Source organism: Malus sylvestris, chromosome 15, assembly GCF_916048215.2.
Source record: "Malus sylvestris chromosome 15, drMalSylv7.2, whole genome shotgun sequence".
Lineage (NCBI taxonomy): Eukaryota > Viridiplantae > Streptophyta > Magnoliopsida > Rosales > Rosaceae > Malus > Malus sylvestris.
In genome coordinates this window covers 46,020,295-46,047,745 of record NC_062274.1, presented here as the reverse complement: position 1 = coordinate 46,047,745, position 27,451 = coordinate 46,020,295, and the positions used below count along the sequence as shown (strand labels likewise).

The 27,451-nt window shown below is 36.4% G+C and overlaps 2 protein-coding genes and 2 long non-coding RNA genes across 4 annotated transcripts in view; 3 read left to right on the top strand and 1 right to left on the bottom strand.

The window, feature by feature from the left end:
• Window positions 1–27,451, top strand: part of LOC126602203 (uncharacterized) — a 66,717-nt gene that overhangs the window by 31,192 nt on the left and 8,074 nt on the right. The window lies entirely within an intron of this gene.
• On the top strand, window positions 6,281–10,238 carry LOC126602195 (protein DETOXIFICATION 27-like). Its single transcript, XM_050269029.1, has 8 exons — window positions 6,281–6,688; window positions 7,221–7,762; window positions 7,860–7,946; window positions 8,651–8,707; window positions 8,870–9,108; window positions 9,380–9,498; window positions 9,700–9,789; window positions 9,920–10,238. Exons 1-8 carry the CDS (start codon window positions 6,395–6,397, stop codon window positions 9,995–9,997), a joined length of 1,506 nt encoding a protein of 501 aa, XP_050124986.1. The 5' UTR covers window positions 6,281–6,394; the 3' UTR covers window positions 9,998–10,238.
• On the bottom strand, window positions 10,441–12,824 carry LOC126602193 (cytochrome P450 CYP82D47-like). The gene is made up of 2 exons (XM_050269027.1): window positions 11,800–12,824; window positions 10,441–11,253 (listed from the first exon to the last, which is right to left on the bottom strand). Exons 1-2 carry the CDS (start codon window positions 12,769–12,771, stop codon window positions 10,633–10,635), a joined length of 1,593 nt encoding a protein of 530 aa, XP_050124984.1. The 5' UTR covers window positions 12,772–12,824; the 3' UTR covers window positions 10,441–10,632.
• Window positions 13,338–19,686, top strand: LOC126602200 (uncharacterized). Its single transcript, XR_007616021.1, has 2 exons — window positions 13,338–13,860; window positions 19,247–19,686. It is a non-coding gene; the product is annotated as an uncharacterized LOC126602200 (long non-coding RNA).

Sequence of the window (27,451 nt, the reverse complement as noted above, 5' to 3'; positions counted from 1 at the left end):
GTTCAAAATGGAAGACCAAGAGGATAAAAAACGTAGAAGGAGACATGATGAAGCAAGAAGGGAAAGAGCTGCACATACCCGTCATGTCGTGCAAGGTATGACGGTAATCTCCAGACCCAATCGATCCACAAACCTCAATAGGAGGGAACAATGAGGTCAGGATCTCTTAGAGATTACTTAGTCACAATGAGGTCAGGATCTCTTAGAGATTACTTAGTCCCAAATAATGTCTACAATGACGCGTGTTTTATACATTCAATTAGAATGCAACCACATTTGTTTAACAAAATCATGATTGCTATTTGCAACCACGGTTCATACTTTGTGCAAAAGAACAATGTTTTTTAAATTATAGGTCTCATTCTTGAGCAAACAATTATTGTTGCTTGCAGATGCTCCCATATGGGATATCTACAGACCAAGTGTATGAGATAAGGAGGTTGAGGAAATAAATCATTTTAGAGTCCCTGATGAGGTTTTACTCCGCAATCGAAGCTACCTACACTAATGAATACCTTATGCGACTTATGACAATGAACCTACATAGGCTTCTAAAGAACGGTGAGATGCGAGGTTTTCCTGTCATGATTGGAAGATTCCACTATATGCACTAGGTGGAAAAACTCCTCAAGTTCGTGGCAAGGAGATTATAAAAATATAAAAGGAACCAAAAGTATCATTTTGGAGGCAGTGGCATCATTTGATTCATGGTTTTAGCATGGTTTTTTTTTTCGGTGTTTCAAGAGCATACAATGACCTCAATGTCCTTGGTCAATCTCCAATGTTCAACAATGTGTTGCAAGAATGATCTACTCAAGTTGGCACAAGCGTACTTCAAGTAAGCTACATTCCTGAACAAGCAAGACTTCTTCTGGTGCAGAGTGCAGATGAGTGTCGTCCATGACAGTTGATGGACCATTTGGCACAGTTTTGTATATGGGACAACGTTTGAAAACATTCCACTATACAAGAGGTTGAATGACTTGTTCATACTGGCCGCATTGTACCTTGTGCTTGAATTGCCTACAACAAATATGGGAAGCAAAAAAAAAAAACTCTATTCAAATTAATTAATGTAATTTAGGGCTAAAAGAAATAAGTAAAAACAATATTTTCCCCTTACTAAATAAATTTTCACCACTTTGAAGATTATCATGAGCTTATTTAACAGTGCTCTCCAAGTAGTAAAAGATATGTTGAGTATTTTCCACCGACTTGCTAGAGCTTAATTTGTTCTTGTATTGCCAAGCATCTCGCAAAAATAGGTAAGAAGTTTCTTCCAAAGTTGTTGCAACTTCTGCTCATTACACGTAATATGGTCATGAGAAACTCAAACTTAGGATTCACACAACGTAACATCTTTAATGATCGACCAATTTGAGCCTGCATCATTAGCCATTTTTTGCATACAAAAGTATTTAGAAAATTTGGGAGAAAGATTGGTTGAAAGTATTTGGGAATATGGAAATGTGGTGTAGGGTGGAGAGAATGGTTGGGTATTTATTGGAAAAAAAAATTAATTTTATTCTTGTATTTTTCTGATTTTTTTCGATAATCTTTATCTAACCTAATTAACATGGAGCGTTGGATTACATGTTTTTGCAATCTAATAGCCCCAATTGTGACACATGGTCCCAAGGGTAATAAAAGAACGTTTGCTATTTCTTTTAATGTAAGTCGAAAAAAATATGGACCATTGATATAATCTAATGACCCATATTGTGCCACGTGTCCTAGCTATTACAATCTAATTAGAAAAAAATTTAACCATTGGAAATCCAACAACCCGAAAAGCCACGGTACCACCATCCTAAAAGGCTGAGGCGCATGTAGTTTTGATCCCATCCATGTTTTTTGGTCGGCTAACTCACCATTCTCCACTCATGTAAACCACATCTGGCACAAAAAAAAAAATCACGTGGCTAACATCAGATCCACTAAGTCACAGGCTTGGGCTATTCATGCCCAAGCGATGAGTCTGACTCCCCAATAGCCCAGCTGATTGGGCTAGGGTGGGGTTACTTTTTGAATGTTGGGGATGGATTGCCCATTTATCCAAGCAATTTGGATGGGGTGAACTTGCTCTTATACAGTAGAGGCTGGTGTATCTGTTCAATGGCATTCATTCAGAAAAACTAGTTATATTGAGGCATAACTCTTCATGAAGTTGTCAGATTTTATGAGAAAAGATACGAATATAAAACACAACAAATTCTAGAGATTATCCAAAGTGTAATGCTTGGAATATTATCTATCTAAATCATATTTTGTAAACCATATAACGCGGTTGTTGATGCTTATTTTTTATTGGTGACACATTATATGGTTTATAAATATGGTCCAAAAAGATAGTCTACATTTTCCTTATCAAAATAATGGGAATTTTCTACCATATATGCACAAATGATGTGGATTATTTAAAGCTAACTGAAGACTTCGTGCAAAATTGAGCGCAGTGGCGCTCTAGAATTCATACAGCCCCGCTTACCCCCACTTAATGCAATAATGACACACCCCGACCTGAAACGTCCACCTGGACTCCAAATTGAGCTGTGTTGGCCGACACCTGGAGGGTGACGAAGCCATAAAATATAGTGATGTGGAAATGTGAATAAATTTAAACCTAAAAGTGCCAAAATACAAGAGTGCGTTGTGAGCGGGAATGAACCCAATTCACACGTGTTCACAGAGCATAAGTACATTACAGTAAAATAAGGTGAGAAATTATATCATCAAAGGTAACTGTCCACCCCAAGATTTGCCAAGAATCCTCGTCAATATGAAAGCTCAGGTACTAAAACCTAGAGGGGCAAAAACTAAGAGTGAGTGGACCTGAAAATAAAGTTTTAGTAAAAGCCTTTGAAAACGTTATAGTAAAATAAACCATGTATAGTTTCCAAAATATACATACCACGTATAGTATGAAAATACTTACCATAGCTTGCAAAACATAAATCAAGCATGACATTCCAAAATCACAAAATCTCAACAGTAATATAAGTAAAATCAGGTGCTCAACAACCTATGCTAACACACCAATCGAAGTCACCTAATGTGACCTGTACGACTGAACTAATGCTTATCAATATATGTTAGCACACGAATCGGAGTCGCCCAATGTTACTTATACGACATGATTGGGTGTAATCATATTATATGCTCTAGTGCTATAATCGCGTGAAGACTGGTGATAATCGCGGTCACCTACGATTCGGAGTTACCTAATGCAACCTGTATGATAGGACTAACACCTACTTGAATCCAAGGAGAGCGTGCGGTGCGAAGGTGAACATATACATGAAAGACTTGCCCTGGCCCTGGATAAGCACTAAAATCGACGTGTAGTAATGATGAGCAAACTACATAAATATAAGCATGCCACAGTGATTCGATAGTTCTAATTAACATACTAACATTCATAGTTGTAGATATAATTATGGCATCAAAGATTATAAGCATATATGTGCATCTCGTAGGATGTAGTATATTTCATAAATTCTGTAATTTCGCTAATTCTTATAAACTTTAGTCAAATCCAGGCGTACGTAAGGAATTCTTTTTCAAATGCATAAATGAAAACTATCAATTATATATAGACACACACACACACACTATAAAAAGGAAAAGACCCACTCACCTGAAGTTCACACTACAACTCCCTAGCATGAATATCGAGGCATCACGAACAATCGCCGCCTAGAACAATCAAATCATGTCTCAGAATTCTTATCAATATAACACGTAACTTACATAAAACACATCCCCAAAGACGTTAAACCCATTGACCAAAAGTACACTATCGATCAAAGGTCAACGGTCCGGTCGACAACCCTACTTAACTCAATCCGGAAGATCTTCACCTTGAATTTCCAATCCGTAACTTCCAAAGATCCACATTATGCTTCTAGAACAACATACTAAAATATTACCATGATCCGATGGTCGAATCTCCGCCAATCACAATTCAAGTGGCGGTCAACGTTTTATTTTACGAACTTACAAATCCAATTTGGGAAGATCCGTACGTCGAATTCTTGATCCATAAGTTTATATGGTCCTTAAATATTACGTATTATAACGTATTAATGTTTGGTGATGATCCAGTGGTCAGATCATCAATTCATATAATAACCAAGTGACGGCCAACTAGGCGGTCAACTACGAAACTATATTAAAACATTGGGATTTCACTAAACGGATGTCTATGGAATCGAGGCAGCAAATTAGCCTGGGATGGTTAGGTCGGATCTCGGTCCACACGTCGCCGCCCCGATTCGTCGGAAAATTCAACTATTTCCAAAAATTCTCAAATTTTACAAGAATGAAGATCACAACGAGTAGAGCAAGTTTCATACGTGTGACTAAGATCAATTTGGCCGAGAAAAGCTCCAATTCATCTCGAATCCGCCGGAAACCCTAAAAAGGGTGGCCTTCGATTCGGCTTCTTCGGTGCTCCGCCGCCTCCAAGGTTGTTTGGGGTTTATTCCTGGGCTTAAGGAACACTTGAGGATGGTGATGACTAACGGAAAACCTTTTGGATTTGGACGGATCGCAACCGTGCAACCTTTGAACTCTCGGTTCAAATTCCCCAAATTAAAGCCAAATTGGCTTGGGTTTTTATATAAGAAGGGTTGAGGGAAGGATCTTAGGATGATTCCAAGTGATGAAGAATTTTAATTTTTTGGAGAACCACCGAAAAATGTTTCAAAACCAGTGGTGCTGCTGGTTGAGTCTTAGGTATACGGGTCAAAGGGATGAAGGTCTGGGTTGGGTGCCACTCACCTCTCTCCTTTCCCTCCCTGATCTCCCCCTCAATTGGTCATTGGATTTATCCTTCTTCCTGATTGGGCAGCAACCCCTTCCTTTTCTCTCCTTCGACTAGGCAACAGCCCTCCCTTTCCTCCATTCATTCTTCTTCTTTCCTTCAATTTTCTATCAACTAATGTTAAAATGGTAATAATATAATTATGAGAAATGTATAAAATAATAAATAGTAGCCCTTACCAACATAATTTTCGGATTTGTAGTTCCATAAAATTTTAACCGTAGCTCCGATTTCGATTTTTTTTTTGCGCCTACGCATTCGTATCATTGACTACTTCAAGAATATGCTAAAAGAATATTTCGTACGTCTCACTATACGTTGGTCAACGAAAGTCAATACCCTCGCCTTTAGGGAATTTTCGTAAATTCACATTTTAAAAATTTATAAAATTGTAGAACTAGGGACATGTTGTCATAATAAAGCTTGGTTGTTGTTCTTGTTGTATGCACAAACAACAAGAAATGCTTTGGCATGGAATGTTGGACGATCAAACATCAACACATGCAAAAAAAAAAAAAAAGGTAATGGATATGAAAATGCTTCGTTGGATCTGTGGGTATATGGGAAAGGTACATCATTAAGAATGAAGATATATGAGGTAAACTCGGAGTGCTCACAATTGAAGATAAGATGAGAGAAATTCGGTTAAAGTGGTTTGGACATGTGAATCAAAGACCTATAGAAGCTCCTTAAAGGCAACCCATTCCCCTTAAAGGAACAGTAACTGCCTGTAGTGAACAGTAACTACCTAAGTGCATCTTCACTCCTAAACTAAAGAGCCCAGGTAATTTGTATTAAAATATAAGTAATTTTTATTTATAAAATAATGAAAGAAAACTTTATTTTTAATTTCGGATAATAATAAAAGATTGATTGAAAGTATTTGAAAATATTGAAATCTAGTGTAAAGTGGTAGAACATGGTTAGACATTTATAGAAAATTTTATATATTTTTTTATATTTATAATTAATTTTTATAATTTTTAATAATTTAAATTGTGATGCCAGTCTTGCTTCACATAGCGCATACGTTAGGCTAGTGGATTATTGCTTAACTTCTTCATCGGGCTTGCCCTAAATTGCTCGAGTGGGCTGGAATGTTTTGGGAGGAGGAATAGATTGAGTTGCCTATTTTCAAGGCAATTAGCAACGGTGGAGTTACTATTAGAAAATGCAATTATGAGATAAAGAATCATAACAAAAAATAGTAGTGGAAAACCTATGAAGATTTGAAATGAAACTTAAAAAAACAGACATGGAGTACTTAGAGATACAAAAGACTAGATACGAAATGAAAGCTCATTAATATTTTAAGATTCATACAACCACCGACCTCATTTAATTAAATAAGGTTGTTCAGAGAAAAAGCTGCCACTCATTAACCCACCCTCAACTACTTTGTATTCTTTAAATGCTATTCACCGACAGCTTCAACAACTCCTATTTTACAAAAATTCCAAACTGTTACGTCACTACAAGGGCAAACTCTCTCTCTCTCTCTCTCTCTCTCTCTCTCTCTCAACCAATATAGGAAGTCAGCAAACAAGAGTACAGTTTCTTATTTCTCTCATGGGAAACAGAAACAGTGACCAAGATGGTGATCTTACTCAGTCTCTATTACCAGAGGCATTACCCCAAAACAGTGCCGCCAATGACAGAGATCAGAAAACAGACCTTTCACTAAGGGTCTGGTTAGAGACCAAGAAGCTATGGAAAATAGTGGGTCCTGCAATCTTCAGCAGGGTGGCTACTTTCTCCATGAACGTCATTACCCAAGCCTTTGCTGGACACCTTGGGGAGGTTGAACTAGCTTCAGTTTCCATTGGAATCACTCTGGTCATCGGCTTCAATTTTGGCCTCTTGGTACGTAATAATTAATGTACTACTACTAACTAAACACACTCTGTTTCACTGAAACTTCTCATGGTATGTTATATTGTCGAATTATTAATTATAATAACATTTTATTTCAACATATAAATGTTTGGTACCTAAAGCACATTAATTAACTACAACTTTCGATTCAAAAATTTGACTTTGTAATCTCTTAGGCTTATTTGGAATGTAGGATTGAATTGGAATGTAAAACTCTATAATATCAAGGCATGTTGAGGGGAGAAATAAAAAAAAAAGTATGACCCAGTAGCAAGGGTTAGAAAATGATTTACTCATGAAGAAAAATTATATATGCATTTCAATCCTCTCAAAAATAGTAGGATTAGAACGTAAAGTTTTCTTCATGTCTAATCCTCATTTAATATCCTCCAAATAAAAAATGATCCACTTTTACCTTGAATTTGTCGTGAAATTGAACCGTTATCAATTCAAATCCAATCATACTTACCAAATGAGGCCTAATTGTTTTATAGTTAATTTTCTTATAATTGGCCATCAGTTAGGAATGGCAAGTGCACTGGAAACACTTTGTGGGCAGGCATTTGGAGCAAAAAGGTACCATATGCTTGGAATATACTTGCAAAGGTCATGGACGGTGTTATTTCTCTGCTGCATTGCACTTTTGCCGGTTTACATTTTCGTCACTCCAATTCTGAAACTATTGGGACAAAGTGATGATGTGGCGGCACTGTCAGGAGCGGTGGCTCTGTGGCTCATACCCCTACACTTCAGCTTTGCGTTTTACTTCCCATTGACAAGGTTCTTGCAAAGCCAGCTTCAGAACATTGTTATTGCTTGGGTCAGTTTAGTGGCTTTATTGATCAATATATTGACGAGTTGGCTTTTCGTCGATGTGTTGCATTTTGGGGTTTTTGGTGCTGTTATTGCTTTGGATATTTCTTGGTGGGTTTTGGCTTTGGGGCTCTATGTGTATGCTACTTGTGGTTGGTGTTCACAGACTTGGACTGGTTTCTCTACGCAAGCGTTTTCTGGGCTCTGGGAATTTATCAAACTTTCGGTTGCTTCTGGCGTTATGCTTTGGTACACATTTAATTCGTTCCCACATGCATATGATTTTTTTTTTATATTTATTTTTGTATTTTCTGTAGGTTGATTGTGTTACCAATGATTTATGCAGCTTGGAGAACTGGTATTACAGGATACTGATATTGATAACTGGTTATTTGAAAAATACCACCATTACTGTGGATGCTTTGTCAGTCTGGTATGCGATTCCATGTTTTATATAATTCCAATTCTCCTTAATTTGCACGGATCAAATTTAACTAATAATTAGACTTGCTTCATGAACTTTCGGGTTGCAATTCCAATTTGGTACTTAACCCTAATAACTTTAATTTCAAAAATTGATAGAGATGGATACATGTTTAGTAGGTGACCTTGTTTTAAAGATATTACTGTGAAAGTGGTTGGAAAGTGTGATGTTTTAAATTGTTGTTCAGAATTTCAGAAATTGAGGAAATTGGATTGGAAAGTGCTAAACCATCAGCTTTCTTCCGAACGTGGTTATTTGACATCACTAAGCACTTAAAAAAATAGAATTTGTTAGGATCATATGGGTCAAGTGATTAAGAGCTTTTACGCGCTTAAGGTTATATAGAGAAAATAAAATTTTAGACCATCTCCAAAACACAATTTAAAGATCAAATTTGAAAACCTCGAACACTTTAGGGTGAAAAATTAACCATATTTAAACTTTTATTTTAATATTACTATTTTAGCTGCATGTGGTCCAATCTTAGTGGATAAGGCGTTGACTTAAATTCCACCCTTGTGTCCGAGGTTCAAACCTTCTCCTCCTCTAAATTAATGTAATAGCTTGGAATCCCATTCATAATAATATTTAAAAAATAAAAACCAAACCCAATTTTAGCTAATCATTTTTATGATTGGGTCTAAATTCTGCAGCATGACTATTAATGGGTGGGAGATCATGATTCCTCTAGCCTTCTTTGCTGGAACGGGGTATCATTTCTATTCTCTTTCCAAATTAATCTCACCTTAATAATGGAACTAAAACTATAGAGGCAAGAAATGATGAAATCAGGAGTTTTTTGTACTTAGTAGAGTTATTTGACATAGTACAAACACTAGCATTCATTTGAAATTTATATTATGAATTTACAGAGTAAGAGTTGCAAATGAACTAGGAGCTGGAAACTGGAAGGCAGCAAAGTTTGCAACGAAGGTTTCTGTAATTGAATCGACCATGGTTGGTGTCTTTTTTTGTGTACTTATAATTGCACTCCATGACAAGATCGCATACATATTCACCACCAGCAGTGATGTCGTTGAAGCAGTTAATCACATGTCTTACCTCTTGGCCATCACAATTCTACTTAATAGCGTCCAACCTGTTTTATCAGGTTTGTTCTACGACCAATTTGGAACCATTTGGTTAACCATCTTGACCATAAAAGTGAGCCCATGAAGAAAATTGAGATTTCATTATAGAACCAATTAGTAATATGGAAAATAGCTCAACTTCTTTTAAGTCCTTGCAAGATTTCTCATTTCCTTGATGTAGAACTCTTTTCCCTTCATATACTCACAATTCTGACCTAGAATGGTGGTTATACACATTTTATCATATGTTACTGACCATGACCAAATTTTTATGGGGTTTACAATGAACAGGAGTAGCAGTGGGATCGGGATGGCAAGCATGGGTGGCATATATAAATCTTTTCTGCTACTACATTGTTGGATTGCCACTTGGAATTTTAATGGGATGGGCCTTCAACTTGGGTATTAGGGTAAGCTGGTTATTGCTCCATATACTTCTTTGTTTTTCTGCATCTCTTTTGTAAACATGCTCTTAAACATATAAAAATCTTAGTCCTCGCAGCCAGTATAGGACCAAATTTTGCTAACTGTACCACTTGTGCCATCATAAATTTTGCAAGGATTAATGGCATTATCTTGGCCTTTTTTGTTTATTATATGATGTAAAACAGGGTATTTGGGGTGGGATGATCATTGGTGGAACCGGTATGCAAACATTGATATTGGCCACCATCACAATTCAACGTGATTGGGAAAAGGAGGTATGTTAATTAGACATAATGATTTTGATTATGTTATCTTTTTGTTTTCTTATATATTTATTTGTTCCCCTTTCAAACCCTAAATTTGAAATACTCGTTATTGTACAAATTTGTTGCTTGAACTTGGCAGGCTGAGAAAGCCACCCTGCATGTAACGAAATGGTCAACCCATAAACCAGACAACCAATCAGAGGAGGAAGCACAATAGCTACAAGCTTGTGAATTTCGCATGCATTTCGTGCACCATTTCTGAGGCCTAATTTCAATCATTGATTAATAAATTAACATAAAAAAATAGAGGCGATGCCCTCTTAAAATTGCTGATGTTTCTACCTAGTTCGAAGAACCTTATAATGTAATTGGCGGTGATGACCACACGTGCTTGTTGGCCACATGTGTGAAACGGATGACTCTTCCTTATTTATTATGGGTATAAGACCTTTTTAGTATCGCCATCTTGTTCCATGAATATATGTGGCCATTTATGTTTTTGTTTATTTAAAAAATTTCTAGGGGCCATAATGGTCGGGGTTTCAACGATCTTTCATCTCAAATTCCATATGCTAAAATGTTTGCTCACAAATATGTCCCTTGAAGCACATATAGGAAATACATAAATTTATTTAGAAAAACAAGTAAAACTGGTGAGCATTGTTGAATGATGAGATATATTTATAAAGGACTCGACAAATAACAATCACTCAAAGAACATACATAACATACCACAATTTGCCTAATTAGTACAAAAACAATGCTGAGATACAAATATAAAGGACTCGACAAATAACAATCACTCAAAGAACAAACATAACATAGCACACTTTGCCTAATTAGTACATTATATTAATATAACTCAGCAGGAAGGCGTGGAGTGAGAAGGACTTCAAACAAGGCACTCATATGGTTGGTTAATCCCGCTGTCTCACGCAAGCCAATCGGGTCATCCGTTGCGGTTTCGATTTCAAACCCATGAAGAAAAGAAGCGAGTGTAAATTCTGTGACCTTTAGTGCAAGTGAGATTGCAGGGCACATCCTTCTACCACTGCCAAATGGTAACAACTCAAAATCCCGACCCTTAACATCCAAGCCCTTATGGGTTGTGAGGAATCGTTCTGGCTTGAATTCGTTTGGCTCTGACCACACATTTGGGTCTCTATGGATCTTTGAAATGTTAGCCAATAGGCGTGTGCCAGCTGGGACGTGGTAGTTACCTACCATGCAATCGCTAGTGGATAGGTGTGGTATTGCAAGTGGTGCAGCAGGGTGCAATCGCATTGATTCTTTGATAACAGCTTGGAGATAGACCAATTTGTCTGTGTCTGATTCCTTCACTTGTCTATCTTTACCAACATTTTCATCTAGTTCTTCTTGGACCTTCTTTAGTGTTTCAGGGTGGTTCACAAGTAAAGCTAGAGCCCATGACATTGTCGCAGTCGTAGTTTCTGCACCTCCTAATAGAAAAGTCTGCAAAACAAGTAACATAAACACAAGTATATGGCATCAACAATCTTCTACGCCAACATAGTTTACAATTTAAGACAATTTTTTCCCCACCCTAACTTTCTCTCACTCTTTTCCTCTTTCCTTCTCCTTCTACTCACTTTCTCCCATCTAACCTGATTTTCATGTATGTATACACGTCTAACAATTCAGTGAACTTGAAAGTGGTTTTACCGTCACACTCAAGAATTTCTCAGAATGAATAAGAGCTATCAGATCAGGCACCATCATGGTAGAAGAAAGTTGAGGTTCCATCATAAAACCAATCGACAGTATAGTAAGTAGTACTTATAAGCACATGTAAGATCCCTCATTTTCTTGATGTGGGTTTAATACTTTCAATACTCACTCCTCATGTGTGGTGAATTTTAAAGCCTAGCATATAGACAACACAAGTCAAGTGACCTGAAGTACGTGTGGCCATTAGGCTTCACAAGCAAGACAACCTGCTTTAATAATATAAGATGCATGTTCAATTTCAACCAATATAACGTGTATGTGAAAAATTACCAGGGAAGTAGCTATGTTGATAGTATCAGCGTCATAGGATGTAGTAACTTCATTGTTACCAAGGATTGAAAGCATGACATCCATGAAATCAAGCTCATCACCCATCAGTCTGCCCGAAATCTTCCTCTTGTGCTTATGCTCTTCTAGCCATCCCTTGAACACTTCTTCTAGCTCCTTTGCAATCTTCTTCATAGCTCTCTCATGTCCACCCAAATCCAACCACCTCAGGAACGGAATTGAATCCGAAATCACAAAAGTCCCACTTAATCGAAGAAATTCCAAAAACGTTTTCCGACCCAAATAACATCCTTGAGAGTACTTCGAGTCAGTAGCTTCCAGAAAACTTTTCCCGACAATCATCCTAAATATAACGTTTTCATTTGTAAACGCAAGCCATTCTTTCATCTCCACCAACACCTTAGTCGAACCACTACTCTTCTTGTTCACTGTCCATCGTCGGTGCATTTCTTTCATGGATGCCTTCACTTCAAATTCCCGAATGTGTTTTAGCTTCTCAATGCGGGTCTGGGATAGCACCTCCAGTGTGGCTATCTTGCGTATTTGGCGAAAGTAGTCGCCATAAGGACTGAAGGGGAAAAAGGCATAGTTGTAGCCCAGAACTTCTCCGGCTATAGATTTTGGACGGCTTGCAAACACTTTGTCGTTGGTTTTGAAGCACTCCTTAGCTATTTCGGAACTACTGACGACGATAGCTCTCTTCACTCCGAACTTTATAGTGAAAATGGGTCCATACTTGTCGGCCAAGTTACCGAATAGCAAATGGGCTGGTTCAGTTGAGCTTGATAATAAGTGGAGGTGGCCAATTATTGGCCATGCTCTACCGGCTTCCGGTGGCGCTTTTCGGATTACCCCTCCATATTTCCATAACAGGGAGTAGAGAAATAGTGACAAGGCCAATGTGACTGCCATGAGAGGTACCACCAGATCATATGAGAGGTAAAAATAATCCATCTCCACGAATAGATAGATGTCTTTCAATTGGATTCGATATTGAAGATTTGGTATTATCGAAATATGTGCTTGAATAAATAAAGGGTGTGATGAAAGTCGATAATTATTTGCGGGATAACACGGTTAAAATATGAACAATTATTTCCAATATAAAACATATATTATCTGACTGACGCACCATTGTGGGGTTAAAAGTTTTCTATTATAGTCGATAATTATTTGCTGGAAGATACGGGTTAAAGGATATGAACCATTATTTCCAATATAAAACATATATATGAGTATCATTGGCGCACTATGAGTGTATCCCACTGTTTGGCCTTTTGTTCAATCTTCTGGCATTTGAAACTTGCAATCAATGTGGAGGTAAACAGAGAAATTAACGTTCTCGAAAACGTCATGGCATTTCAAACTTGCAAAATATTCAATAATTATGCATAATTAATATCTTCTTGTAAATCCAAGCCTTTGGAGCTTGTTTAAGCCCATATAAGGACAAAACCAATTTACACACATGATTAGGACACTTTGAATCAATAAACTAGGGGTGGGCACTTGAAACCGAAAACCGAAACTGAAACACGAATCGAATCAAACCGTACCAAACGGTTTGGTTTTGCGGTTTTGAAACGGTTTCGGTTTCAAAACCGAACCGCGGCACACAAAACGGTTTGGTTTCGGTTTTGGGTTTTCAAAACCGCACCGAAACCGAAACTGAAACCGAAACCACATCATATAATAAATAAATGTTATATTTTAAACTTTTTAATTTTTAATTAGTTCAACTAGGTTATAGATTTGGTTTTGCGGTTTTGGGTTTGCACCTCTGCGATCTCTGCGTCCGCCTCTGCGAGCGACTGCTTCTGCTTCCATCTCTGCAATCTGCATCTCTGTTTATCCTCTGCGATCACCAGGCTGCTTCTGCTTCCATCTCTGCAATCTGCATCTCTGCGTCTGCCTCTGCGAGCGACTGCCTGCTTGCATCTCTGGAAGCGGTGGAAGTGATCGGCAACTGCCTGACTGCAATCTGCATCTCCGCCTCTGCCTTGCCTTGCGACCTCACTGAGTCATTGCTTACCAGCTAATATGGTAAGACAATTTCTTAGTTATTTGTCTTAAAAAGAAGTTTGGGTCTTGAAAGATAATTTCTGAATTTATTGCTTCCATTTTCGAATTTATTGCTTCCATTTTCTGAATTTATTTGCACCGAGGAGGAGGACGAGTATCCGAATGGCGGATTGCCCACGAGGCTGTGTCTGTCATGAATATCCTAATTTAGTGCTTGGTTATGTCTAGGTCTTTGATTCCTTCGTGTTTCTTGCATCAAGATTTGAAATGGATTTTTGTGTTCTTCCATTCTAGTTCATGCTCACCCTTGAATCTGGATCAGCTTTTTGGAAATTTTGCTGTAGACTTTGATTCGTTGTTGCTACTCAAAAGATTGATCGCCTTGTTCATTAAGTTGTTTGCCAACTAACAACTGCTGCAGTATTCCTCTGTAGAATGTAGACATTTATCATCTCAATTATTTGTGTTTCATCTTAGACCTTTAAGCATCGGGGAATTAAAGTCGCTTCTCGCGTAGATTTCTCCTGTAAGATTGATGTAAAACTTCTTCAAGTTCTTGAACTGTCCATAGAAATTACCAGATGAATGTTGAAACGCAATTATGGAAGCGTCGTTGTTGTGAAGTTTGTGTGGTTTTCTTAGTAGGTTGGTTGGAGACGCAAGCTTTCTTTCGTATCGTTAAAAAGTAGGTTTACTTTTGATATTTGTGGGATTAGATTTTTTTGTGGGACTAGATTACCACTAGAACAATGCAAGAAGTATGCATATGAGGTTCCATTCAGTAAAGCATCTAGGATTTCTACTTTAAAAAAAAAAAGGTCGTACCCAGTGCATAAGGCTCCCGCTTTACGCAGGGTCTGGGAGAGGTGAATGTCGGCTAGCCTTACCCCCATTTATGGAGAGGCTGCTCCCAACTAGGATTTCTACTTGCAATCAACAATTATACCTTCTACTCTCGTGAGCAGATTTTCCCTTCAGTTTTTTGCTGCAGGTTTGGTGTAGTTTTTGGTGTTGTCTTGCTGCTGTTTTCTGTTGTTTTTCTGTGTTTTTTATGCAGTTTGGCTGCATTTTTTTGGCAGTTTTGGCGCTGTTTTTTGCTGCATTGTTGTTGCAGTTTTGTGCAGTTTTTTGGTGCAGTTTAGCTGCTGTGTAGCTGCTGTTTTTTGTGCAGTTTTGTGCAGTTTTTTGCGGCAGTTTCAGTGCAGTTTTTTGCTGCAGTTTTGGTACAGTTTTTTGGTGTTGTTTTGCTGCTATTTTTCTGCGTTTTTTATGCAGTTTGGCTGCATTTTTTTGGCAGTTTTGGAGCTGTTTTTTGCTGCATTGTTGTTGCTGTTTTTGGTGCAATTTTGCTGCATATTTATTAATTAATATACAAGGAAAATAAGACCGTCTTATGCATAAATATGTGTATATTTTAAATTGTACATTTTTTTTCTCAAAAACCAAACCGAAACCGTTTGAAACCGCACCGAACCGAACCAAACGGTTTGGTTTCATTTCGGTTTTGGCTTCAAAACCGCACCGCACCGCACCGCAAAAAGTTTCGGTTTCGGTTGTGGTTTCACTCGAAACCGCACCGAACCGCACCGCGCCCACCCCTACAATAAACCCTTATGGTTGTTTCATATAGATATCTTCTTGTAAATCTCAGTGCAAAAAGGTATTTTGATTCTACTATCTAAGTTCCCATTTGTGACAGGTAGCAAGAGCGAAAATTAACCTTACTGATTGGATTGAAGGTTTTGGAATAACCCAAAACATGCTCTTAAGTGAACCCCTGAGTAACCAACCTTACCTTATATCTAGCAATATTCCCATAAGGATATTTCTTGATCTTGAAGACCAATTTACTGCTAATAATAGACCTATTAGCTGGTGGAGGAATTAAATTCCATGTTCCTTGAGCTTAATTTCAATGAATCAAACTGATATTGCATTGCTTGCTGCTAATGAAAATTAGAAGCAACAATTCTTAAAGTTTTTGACTCATCACAAGCATTAATACCAACTATAAATGAATACCCAACAATACAAGAATCTTCATGCTCATCAATCTTTTAGGACTTAAGCTTAGGAAACAAAGCCAAATATGCAACATAATTCTTCTTTTCAATAACCCCTAATTGTCACTTTGTTTGCATAGGATGATTACTACTAGATATTGGATCTGGTATAACTGCATTAAGTAGAATCATCTAGAGAAGAGATAGGAGGGAGTACTTGAAGCTGTGCAAGATTAAGTAGGTAACAAAGGTTGGAACTGATCTTGACTTTTAGGAGAAACCTAAGAATGTGATGTTTCAGATCCCTGTGAAGACCCTGCTTCAGATTGATATATTGCAGTATCAAAACTATTCCTAGAATGAGCATTTACCAGAGTAAAGTTGAAACTAGATGCATTATGAATTTCATGTAGAGAAGAAATGGAATCATAGATTGAATCCCCATTAGACAAGTTATGCTGTATACCAAGAGAAACTACATTCACAACTATTGGAGGAGTGGATAAAGTAAGTACAACTTTCACAACCTCTGGAGCCATTTGTTTAACACATTTGGTTAGAAAATTGGAATCATCATGAAGCACATGTCCTGATAGAATTAACTTCTTGGATTGAAAATTATAACATATCACACCCTTATAACCTGAGGCATATCCCAAAAATAGGCTCACATAAGTCATATGTTGAAGCTTATTATCATTGTAATGCCTTAGATAAGGATAAATAGTTGCCAAATATATTTAATTCTTGAAAGGGTAGAGGCTTATAAAAAAAAGAGCACAATAAGAAAAGTGCATTTGAAAAGCTTTACTTGGCATCCTATTTATTAAAACTAGGGTAAATAGCCAAAATGGTCCCTGAGATTTGTATAACTCATCACTTTGGTTCCTAACATTTCAAATCAATCAAAGTGGTCCATGAGATTGTCCACCATCCATCATTTTGGTCCTTCTGTTAAAAACTCCCTTAAGTGTCCCGGAACTCTTGGCCGGAAATTTGGGCAATTTTCAAAGCTTCGTAACTCAATCGTTTCTTAATCAAATTCAACCCATAATATATCAAAATGAAGATAGGAAAGTGTATAATAAGATTATACCTATTCCAAAGCCCAATGGTTGTGGGAGATGGCCGGAAAATAGCCTCAAAGTTGACTGGTCCGAGAGAAAACTGGAAAACTCGCCAGAAACTGGGTAAACTTTAAACGTTCATAACTTCTTCAATACTCAACAAAATCAAGTGATTCAAAAACTAAAATCATACTTCTCAACGAGACGAAGAGAATGATACCTTTTTTTTATGGCTAACTCGCAGTGTTGGGGCCGGAAAAAGGCTCGAAAGTGGCTGTCAATGGTCACTTTTAAGCCGTTTTCGGGCCAAACCACGGCGAGTTAGCCGTCGAAAAAGGTATCATTCTCTTCGCCTCGTCGATCAGTATTATTTTAGTTTTTGAATCACTTGATTCCGTTTAGTATTGAAGAAGTTATGAACGTTTAAATTTATCCAGTTTCCGACGAGTTTTCTACTTTTCCCTCGGACGAGGCTATTTTCTGGCTATCGCGGGCAACCATTGGGCTTCCAAATAGGTATAATCTTATTCTACACTTTCCTATTTTCATTTTGATATATTATGGGTCGAATTTGGTTAAGAAACGATTCAGTTACGAAGCTTTTGAAAATTGCCCAAACTTCCGGCCAAGAGCTCCAGGACACTTAACGGAGTTTTTAACGGAATGACCAAAATGATGGATGGTGGACAATCTCAGAGACCACTTTGATTGATTTGAAATGTTAGGGACCAAAGTGATGAGTTATGCAAATCTCAGGGACCATTTTGGCTATTTAGCCTTAAAACTATTGCATGAGCACAAGCATGATAGCAGAAATTTTGACATAATCTTGCAGCATCCATCAATGTGATGGTAGTTTCAACAATGTGAGATTTTTTTTTCTACTAATCTATTTTGTTGAGGTGTATAAGGACATGAAACTCTATGAGTCATACCTTTTAAAGCGATGAATTCCTTAAAAGCTTTACTAGTAAACTCACCACCTCCATCATATAATAAACATTTAATACTGATACCAAACTAAACTTCAACAAACTTGTAAAATTGGACAATGTAGATAACACTTCAGATTTATTGAATAGTGGGAATATCCACATATGTCTACTCCTCAATGGACTATACATGTGTTGGTCCCCATATATCAGTATGAACTTGATCAAAAGGAAGAACACATATAGTAAAATCAACAGAAAAAAGGTTACTTATCTATTTCTTATAAATACAAGCAGTACACATTTTATGCACATCATCTATAGCATGAGAAATTTGAGACTTAGTTAACATAACAGACATGACTTCATTTGTTGGATGTCCCAGTATGTGATGCCACACTAAAGATTTCATCAACTGTCCAGGAAAAGTTAACGTAGAAGAAAAATTTTAAGCAGGAATCTGAAACAATGTTTTATCCTTCCTTTGTATAAGATCTCTTTGTTACCTTGTCCTGCACAATGAACTAGTTATCATCACATATAAACCAACATTTATTGTTCTTGCAAAGTTAAGTAACGGACATAAGATTGACAACAATACAAGGGATATGTAACACTTATTTCAAAATAAGAGAACCTGATGGAGTGTTTATCAAAGTAGAACCAATATTGTCAACTGGAAAACCTTGACCGTTGCCAAGTTTTATTGTCTCAACACCTTCAAATTGAGTGACATTATTCAAGCTTGTCAAATCAGAAGTCATATGATGAGATTCCCATGTATCTAAAATCTATGTAGAAGAATTTGAAAATGATGAAGAATTATGTGCAGCCATAGCATTAATAAAACAAGAACCTTTATCATTATCAGATGAATTTGGAGGTGTTGCATAGACTGTAGATCCAAGAACTTTATAGGAATACTGTGCTGCAAAAGGAGATGAAGCGTTAGATGTGCCTTGCTGATGAAAGAGAGTTGGAAAAATTGGAGCCATTGATAGAGTTGCAATGAAGGTTGGAACTAGAGAAGATAGTGGTCCCCTGGGTTGATAAGAATAATTTCTTCTCTGATAACATTCAAGTGTACTATGTCCCTTTTCACCACAAATCTGACACTTGGTAGAGAACCCAATAGAAGGCCTTTGAGCATTCCTAAAGAAACAATTTGATGCAGGTCACTGTGACTCATTCTCTGACAAATTTGACACTCAGGCTGCATTGTTGTTCTAGATTTTGTATTTTCCATACCATCCATTATTTTGCCTATAACCATTAGAAATTTTTAACTCTGTAGTTAGACTTATGACCCCCATTATAATTATGTTGGCCTCCATTATTAGATCTTTGTTGTTGTTGTCCTCATTATAATGTGAAGCTCCAGACACTAAAAATTGTCTAGATGCAGAACTCCAATTACCAACAATACCAGTTCCAAAACCAAAAGTTGGTGTAGGAAGGAAAGGCAACTAATCCTGTGATGATTGAGGAAAATATGGAGGAAATCCAGGTGGCTGAGCACCATAAGGAACCATTGGAACTGCAGTAAACCTGCCTCCAGTGCTAGGAGATTCAACATCAGAAGACTGTGAAATAGATGGACCATTTTTAAATTGTGAACTCCTTGAAGACCTAGAACCACCATGCATGTATAAAGCTGACATACTATCAGATAAAGAGTTTATGGCAATGTTATTTTCTCTTTCAGCACCAAGAAGCAAAGCTTTTAATTATTTCATAGAAATAGAGGTATCTTTTGCAAAAACTACCGTTCTAATGGTAGCATATTCATTGGGCAATCCAGCTAAAGTAGCAATGATAACATCATTGTGAGAAATGAATTTTCCAGTTGCAGTGAGTAATCCCTAATAAACTTAAGTATGAGAAGATATTTATTCACTAAATCACTCTGCTTTTGAATTGTATGGAACTCAGTTTTTAAGTGATCGGCATCAATTTTAGATATAGAAGCATATCTTTCTTCAAGATTAGACCAAGCATCTCCAGCTGTTCTACACGCAATTACATGCTTTATAGCATCATCAGAAGAGACTCAACAAAGCTAAATCAGTGGACTCTCATTCTTGATAAACCTCAGATACTTGCTTTGTAACCCCAATTTCAGTATTCATAACAAACTTTAGAGGACAAACTACAGATCCATCAAAATGACCAAAGAGTTTGTAACATTTCAACACAGATTTGAACTGAGATGCCCACTTAGTGTAATTGTGATCCCAATAACCCTTCAATTTTAACGGTAAAAGAAGCCATGATAATAGCCACAACAATAGCAAACACTCAACCTTCAATTCTTCAAGAACCTACGAAATCAAAAGCAAGAATCACTGGCTTCGACCTTTGTATTCAATAAAAAAATCAACAAAAATTGATAGAGATGGATACATGTTTAGTAGCTGACCTCGTTTTAAAGATATTACTGTAAAAGTGGTTAGAAAGTGCGATGTTCTAAATTGTTGTTGAGAATTTCAGAAATTTAGGAAATGAGGTTAGGAAGTGCTAAACCATCAGCTTTTCTACCAAACGCACTTATTTGACATCGCTAAGAACTTAAAAAATAATAATTTGTTAGGATCATGTAGCTCAAGTGGTTAAGAGCATTTATGCGCTTAAGGTTATGTAAAAAATAAAATTTTAGATCATCTCCAAAACATAGTTTAAAGATCAAAGTTGAAAACCTCAAAAACTTTACGGTGAAAAATTAACCATATTTAAACTTTTGTTTTTTATAGCATTTTTACCACCTGCAAAAGTAGGAATAATAACACTTAAAAATACTTACAAAAGTACAATGTTATTGTAGTATAACAGCTCAAGTAAGGTCATTTCCATAGGGACTGATTGAATAATTTGTATTTAAACTAGTTTTTAATTAACTATTTAAAACAAAGTTTGGAAAATGTTGGTTTTGGATTTTAAAATAACAAAAGCGATTTTTAATAAATAAAAAAACGCAATTAAAGAAACCAATTTGAAAGGGAACAATCTTAGAAAATAATGATAAAAGGACACTAGGATTTTGCCGTCACCTTAACAATCTTATGTAGTTTTACCAATTACTTATGAATTACACATACAACTTTGAAGCTTAGGTTTTCCTTATGCATATTCTACTTGTGGCACTCAAGCTAGAACGTATATCAAACATGCAATCCGTCTGTGGCATTTAGATAAAATATAAACATGCATGACTCATTACACTTTGTGAAAACCCTTTGAAAAACCATACAACCCCTAAGACATGGCATTAGCCCTAGGTGAACTTATAACTAGGGGTGGGTTCGGTACGGTTACCGTACCAAAACCCTTGTACCAATTACCGTACCAAAGTTTCGGTTTGGTAAAATCTATTACCATTACCATACCAAACTTTCGGTATACCGAAGTTCGGTATTGCCAAAAGTTTGGTTGGCATGGTATGGCAATGGTAATTGCCATTTTGTTTTGGGACAAAATATGTTTTTGTTTTTTTAACCCAATTCAAGGGCAAAACTTTTTTTTTTGTACCTTTATCTTATACATTATAGATTAAATTCATCTATTATTCATCATTCACAATTCACACACATAATAATTCAAATGAAGCATCAAGATTCATTATGAAAATTAAGCTTACAATCCAAATAGAAGTTACGAACCAAAACAAATAGAAGTTAACAATCCAAATAGAAATTAAAGTTTCAAACCAAATGAAAATTGGAAGTAAACTTCAAGATGGAGAATTCATTGATCAGTTATTCAAGCTTGAGATGTCGAAACTTTTGGAGGAGGCATTGAACTTGTAGAAGATTGAGTTTGCATCAAGCTTACATTACAAACAAAGAAAACATATTAATTAGTAGCAAGAAGAATTAAAGTTGAAAACCATTTAATAACAAATTTACTAAAAAAATTAAAGCATATCTTTCTTGTTTTCTCTTCTTCTATTTCCTTGTAAAATTGAAGCATATCTTCCGTTGGTCCTTGTAGAAGTTTACTTCACCTGCCCTAAGCCAACCACTAGTACACACTAGTGCCTCAATTATTTTAGGAGTCAAGAATACCCTAAAAGGGTTCACAACCCTCCTCCCTAGACTAAATGCATTTTCACTAGCAACAGAAGAAGTGGGGGTTACAAAGATATTTTGGCTATTTGTGAAAGAATTAGGAACTCTTTTGTGTTTGATTTCCACAATTTTAAGAGATCAAAGTCACCAACAACAATGCTAATATAAGTAGGGTTTTATTTTCAAATTATTGGAATATTATAAATATGTGTTATATAATTATGTATTATATAAATTATAAATTATAAATTATATTGTATTTTCGGTATGGTACGGTAATACCGTGGTAATGGTATCCATTACTAATACCGTACCATGAAATTTCGGTACGGTACAATACCGTACCATTACCGATTGGTACAAAAAATTTGGCACAAAATCGGTATGGCACGGTTGGCAATTCGGTTGGCACAGCAATTTGGCAAAAAAATCCACCCCTACTTATAACTATCAATCACAAGAAGTAATACTCAATCCTCCGGTGGCATTCCGACCGAATAGCATCAAATTACTTATCTAAACATCCTAATAGTAATTAAGCATTAAGATATAGAGACAGTTTAAACATAGTGATTAATAATTCAAAGTATGCATGCATACTATCTAAAGCAATTAAATAAAAACTACATATTCATACTAAGGCTCAAGGCATCATCCTACCAAACGAAAATTAATTACGAACAACCATAAAACAAAATATTATTAAGAACATAGATAGAAAACACCTTGTAGGTAAAAATTGTTAAAGCCTAGCTAAGTTCTCTGAATTGATGCATTTCTTTCCCTAATGGCTAAATAGTCTTATTTATACTAATACAAAATAAAACCCTACCTAAAAAAAGGTCTTAGAATAATACTAGGAAACATAATAAAATAATAAAACAGCCAATATAATTGAAATTCGGATTTCTCAGAAAATCAGACTTTTGACTAACCAAATAAACTCTGATTTGGTCCCAAAATGTCTCTTTTGAAAGCTTAACTCGTCCCCTACAAATCCTCAGAAGCAATCTTCCTCAAAATATGCCATCTTGATCTCCCAAATACTCAAAATGTTCAGGAGCATGAATCTGGAAAAGCTGCGCGCTGGGCCTTTATTTCGTTGCCACAGTCAAACGGCTTGGTAGAAAAATCTGAAACTTTGATACAATCATCTTGAAAGATACACAAACATCCTCCAATTGAAAAAACTATAAAATTCGTCCGTTTGTATACTTTACGCTCAAGAGAAAATTGAATGTCTTACAGAAATATAATTCAAAGTATCAAAATCTTACCAAAATAATCAATAAATTAATACTAAGATAATAAGATTAGGGTAAACTATTGACTCATCAGTTTTAACATGACTATTTTAGCTGCATGTGATCCAACCCTAGTGTGTAAGGCGCTGACTTAAATTCCACCCTTGTGTCCCCGATTCAAACTTTTCCGTCCTCATGTAACAGTTTTGAATTCACCCCCCCCCCTCGGGCGGTTCCATCCGTTCGTTAATAATAATACAAAAGAAGAACTATATTAGCTAATTATTGTTATGATTGGGTCTATATTCTGCAGCATGACTATTAATGGGTGGGAGATCATGATTCCTCTAGCCTTCTTTGCTGGAACGGGGTATCATTTCTATTCTGTTTCCAAATTACTCTCACTTTAATAATGAAACCCCCCCCCCCCCCCCACCGGCGGTTCCATCTGTTCGTTAATAATAATACAAAAGAAGAACTATATTAGCTAATTATTGCTATGATTGGGTCTATATTCTGCAGCATGACTATTAATGGGTGGGAGATCATGATTCCTCTAGCCTTCTTTGCTGGAACGAGGTATCATTTCTATACTGTTTCCAAATTACTCTCACTTTAATAATGAAACTAAAAATATTGAGGCAAGAAATACTGAAATCAACAGTTTTTTTGTACTTGGTAGAGTTATTTGACATAGTACAAGCACTAGCATTCATTTGGAATTTATTTTATGAATTTACAGAGTAAGAGTTGCAAATGAACTAGGAGCTGGAAACTATAAGGCAGCATAGTATGCAACGATGGTTTCTGTAATTGAATCGACCATGGTTGGTGTCTTTTTTTGTGTACTTATAATCACATACATATCCACCACCAGCAATGATGTTGTTGAAGAAGTTAATCACATGTCTTACCTTTTGGACATCAAAATTCTACTTAGGATTTTTAGCCAAAATGGTTCATGAGATTTGCATAACACATGACTTTGGTCCCTAAGATTAAAAATCAATAGAAATGGTCCATGAGATTGTCCACCATCCATTATTTTGGTCGTTCCATTAAAAACTCCATTAAGTGTCCCGGAGCTCTTGGCTGAAAGTTTAAGCAATTTTCAAAGCTTCGTAACTCAATCGTTTCTTAACCAAATTTGACCATAATATATCAAAATGAAGATAGGAAAGTGTAGAACAAAAATAAACCTATTTAGAAGCCCAATGGTTGCCGAAGATGGCCGGCAAATAGCTTGAAAGGTGACTGGTTCGAGGGAAAATTGGAAAACTTGCCGAAAACTAGGTAAACTTTAAACGTTCATAACTTCTTCAATACTCAACGAAATCGAGTGATTCAAAAACAAAAATCATACTTATCAACAAGACAACTAGAATGGTACCTTTTCTCAATGGATAATTCCCCATGGTTTGGCTAGAAAATGGCTCGAAAATGGCTAACTCGAGACCAAGATAGCCACTTTCAAGCCATTTTATGGCCAAACCACAACGAGTTAGCCATCAATAAAGGTACCATTCTCTTTGTCCCATCAAGAAGTATGATTTTTTCTTTTGAATCACTCGATTTCGTTGAGTATTGAAGAAGTTATGAACGTTTAAAGTTTGCCTTGTTTCCGACGAGGTTTAAAGTTTTCCCAGGTACCAATCACCTTTCAAGCTATTTTCCAGCCATCTCCAGCAACAATTGGACTTTCAAATAGGTATAATCTTGTTCTACACTTTCCTATCTTCGTTTTGATTTATTAAGGGTCAAATTTGGTTAAGAACGATTGAGTTACGAAGCTTTGAAAATTGCCCAAACTTTCGGCCAAGAGCTCTGAGACACTTAACAGAGTTTTTAACGGAATGACCAAAATAATGGATGGTGGACAATCTCGGGGACCATTTCTATTGATTTTTAATGTCAGGGACCAAAGTGATGTGTTATGCAAATCTCAGGGACCATTTTAGCTAAAAAACCTTCTACTTAATAACGTTCATCATGTTTTATCAAGTTCGTTCTACTGACCATGACCAAATTTTTATGGGGTTTACAATGAACATGAGTAGCAGTGGGAACGGGATGGCAAGCATGGGTGGCACATATAAATCTTTTCTGCTACTACATTGTTGGACTCCCACTTGGAATTTTAATGGAATGAGCCTTCAACTTGGGTATTAGGGTAAACTAGTTATTGCCTTGTATATATATCTCTCTTTTTCTGTATCTCTTGTAACATGTTCTTAAACACATAAAAAATTTAGTTGGGAAAAGTGTTAGAATATAAGTGCTTGTGCTAGAGATGTATTTATTTAAGCATTAGTTTTTAGATTGAATGTAAGCTATTGGATTATAGTACAAATGTGCAGGTAAGATGTAATCTTAGAGTTAGTGATATGTGTTGACACTTGTAACTATCTTATAGTGTAAATTACATGGATGGTTGGATTTGATTGTAATAGAAAGAGAGAATATCTCACTCTCTTTCTCCTTTAATGGCCCGTACACATGTTTGGTGTGAGGTGTGATGAATGAAATGCATTTGTGAAGAACATTCATTCTCTTTGCAACTTTTTGCAATTCCCGAAACCTTACATCACCATTTTTGATATATTTTATTCATCTGAGATCATAGTCTCGTAGAATCTAACATGGCTTCAGAGCCAGGTTCAATCATTTGATACTGGGTGTTCGAATCTGTGAAGAAAACAGTCTGAAATTCGAAGAAATTGCTTGAGTTTCTGGGTGATCTGTGTCTAACATGGGGGGATCTAGAGGTAGTGAGCTAAGGGCGTTGATCTTCAATGGCGATAATTATGAATTCTAGAGTATAAGGATGAAACTATTTTCAAATCTCACGATTTGTGGGAGTTTGTTGAAAAGGTGTTAGAGTGCTCAGATTCGAAGGGAGATAATGAATCTAATGCAAAGAAGAAGAAAAAAGAAGAATCTAGCAGTGATGTGATGATCACTCTCATGGAGAAGCTCATGAAAGATGCCAAAGCTTTAGGGTTGATTCAAGGAGCTATCTCTGATGAGATATTTCCTTGGATCTCTCTTAAAGAAACTTTGAAGGGAGCTTAGGATGTCTTACAATAAGAATTTTACGGAGATAAACAGGTTATAAGTGTTAAATTGCAAAGTCTTCTTAGGGAATTTGAATATACGAGAATGAGATATGATGAGTCCTTGTCTGTTTATCTTACAAAATTGTTTGATCAGGTTAATCAAATGAGAAACTATGGAGAGGAATTACCTACAGAGAGAAATGTGCAGAAAATGTTAATTATATATGTTATGTTATTAAGCATTAAAAGGATATAGATGTGGTTGAGGTTCAAGAAATTGTTGCTTCATTGAAGAGTTTTGCACAAAGGATTATAACAACAAGAAAAGTGTTCAGCAGTTGAATTATGCAAATCAGGTTTCCTCTACACCAACTATGTTTTATGCTAGTAAAGCAGCTAATATGAAGTCTATTGAAGGTGTGTGGTATGTGGATAACGGTTGTAGCAATCATATAACTGATAGAGAAGATATGCTAGTTGATATTGAAAGAAATGTGACCGCAAAGGTTGAAATGGGCACAGGGCAGCTAGTTGATGTTATTGGAAAATGAAACTTGGTGGTTGAGACTAAAATGGGCAGGAGATATATCAAGGAAGTCATGTTAGTCTTTGGTTTAAATGAGAATCTACATAGTGTGGGCCAAATGATAAAGCATAGGTATTTTTTGATTTTTGGAGACAACAAAGCTGAGATTTATGATGACTGCACTTTCTCCAATCTGGTTGCCAAGGTACCAATGAGAGGAAACAAAAGTTTTCCTTCGAGCCTTCACTTCAAACTGACTTACACATTGCATTGAGGGCAAATGTGAGTCAATCAACTTTGGTTTGGCATAGGAAAATGAGACACCTGAATATGAATAGTTTGAAGTTGCTTCAAGAGCAAGAATTGATGCTTGGATTACTAGAGATCAAAAACACCAAAGAAGTATGTGAAGGTTGCATTCTTGGGAAACATTATAAGGATGCATTTCCAAATGAGACAACGAGTAAAGCTATTATCTCTCTGGAACTGGTACACACTGATGTTTGTGGACCAATGCAAACTATTACAAATATGGAAATAGGTACTTTCTTACCTTCATAGATAACTGTACTCGAATGTGTTGGGTCTATTTCTTAAGATACAAATATGAGGTGTTCAGTGTATTTAAGAAATTTAAGGCTACTGTTGAATTGCAAAGCAGTTATAAGTTGAAGAAACTGAGGAATGACAAAGTAGGAGAGTATACATCTATGAAGTTCA

What these genes read in the sequence shown, in the direction of transcription:
- LOC126602195 (XM_050269029.1), top strand. Translation starts at nt 6,395, where the DNA reads ATGGGAAACAGAAACAGTGACCAAGATGGTGATCTTACTCAGTCTCTA. An exon ending in GCCTTCTTTGCTGGAACGGG is followed by an intron (nt 8,708 to 8,869) that starts GTATCATTTCTA and finishes ATGAATTTACAG; the next exon opens with AGTAAGAGTTGCAAATGAAC. An exon ending in AACGTGATTGGGAAAAGGAG is followed by an intron (nt 9,790 to 9,919) that starts GTATGTTAATTA and finishes TGAACTTGGCAG; the next exon opens with GCTGAGAAAGCCACCCTGCA.
- LOC126602193 (XM_050269027.1), bottom strand. Translation starts at nt 12,771, where the DNA reads ATGGATTATTTTTACCTCTCATATGATCTGGTGGTACCTCTCATGGCA. An exon ending in TCAACATAGCTACTTCCCTG is followed by an intron (nt 11,254 to 11,799) that starts GTAATTTTTCAC and finishes CTTGTTTTGCAG; the next exon opens with ACTTTTCTATTAGGAGGTGC.